At 38.3% G+C, this 1,205-nt stretch overlaps 1 protein-coding gene across 1 annotated transcript; it reads left to right on the top strand.

Moving 5' to 3' along the window:
• Positions 1–80: 80 nt before the first annotated feature.
• LOC117118940 lies at positions 81–1,173 on the top strand (the record flags this gene model as incomplete). The annotated part of the gene is made up of 1 exon (XM_033263673.1): positions 81–1,173. A coding segment is annotated over exon 1 (1,093 nt), but the record flags the coding sequence as incomplete, so codon positions are not given.
• Positions 1,174–1,205: the final 32 nt, after the last annotated feature.

Below are 1,205 nucleotides of genomic sequence, written 5' to 3'. Positions count from 1 at the left end.
GTCAACCCTCGTTTTCTGTTACTTGTTCTCAGTCTCACTACATATGATAGGACCGGAACATACGTCCCCCAATCACATTGATGCCTAATTTAAATTTTGGACCTCGTATTGACGGCGAAACCTTGCACGTAAGACGACAACTAGAGCATTTGCACTGTAGATTGGCACATACAAGATCACATATCGTATTTTTGAAACAGTGTAAAAAATTAGATCTCATACCAGATGGACTGTTAATCAAGAACCCACTGTTGAACACATCTTCAAGACCAAGTAAAAGCAACAAGATCATCCTTGAGGCTTCTAAAAAACAAATCGCAACTGATGACGCATACAATAATCAGCACAGAATAAATAAGGACATCGCCAATGTCACTGATCAACTATCAAAACTTGTATCCAGGAATGATGGTAAGCAAATCAACAACTTTCTATACTCTACATATAATGAAGAGCTCCACAAATGCTTCAGATCTAAACGTGAAAAAATCAAGAAGTTGTCTAGAAGAGATCCACTACTGCGAGGGCTATGTGACAATCCTAATTCAGCTCTATTTAGTTGCTTCCCGAAAACTACTGCTAACGATAATGACAGCCGTCCAACAATTATTGCTAATTTATCTAATCGCGACTTAACGACAGACCAAATATCCGTCCTACAGAAGGGCTTATCATATTGTCCAACCCGCAAGTCTGATCCAATTAATCTCTGCTCTGATCTGGATGACTTTACAAGGAGAATTCAACTCAAAGAGTATTTCAAAGATGCACCACTTAATAACTCAGAAAAACAAGGCAATGCACGTTGCAATAGGAGAGAGACAACAAAAAATGACAAGAAACGTTGGACACCACCTAGCAACAGGAACACTTATATAGATAACTTTGTGAACGCTGCCAAATCGCACCTGGATATGTTCATTCAAAACAATATTATTGATGTAAAACCTAATAAGCAAATTTCGAATGACAACCTTAAGAAAAATGAACGCACGGCCATTAAAGAACTCAGACAGAATACCACCATTACTATTAAGCAAGCTGATAAGGGCGGTGCTATCACGATTCTTGATACTGATATGTATAGCAATGAAATAAATCGACAGCTATCCGATGTATCAACATATACCACATTACCGTCCGATCCAACTGACACATACAGAGAAAAACTATGTGACATGCTGCAATCGCTTGATACTAATACT

Source organism: Anneissia japonica, unplaced genomic scaffold, assembly GCF_011630105.1.
Source record: "Anneissia japonica isolate Jap-2015-1 unplaced genomic scaffold, ASM1163010v1 scaffold106361_len1205_cov150, whole genome shotgun sequence".
NCBI lineage: Eukaryota > Metazoa > Echinodermata > Crinoidea > Comatulida > Comatulidae > Anneissia > Anneissia japonica.
The sequence above is the reverse complement of the archived record's forward strand: the minus strand, read 5'-3'. Positions and strand labels throughout refer to the sequence as shown.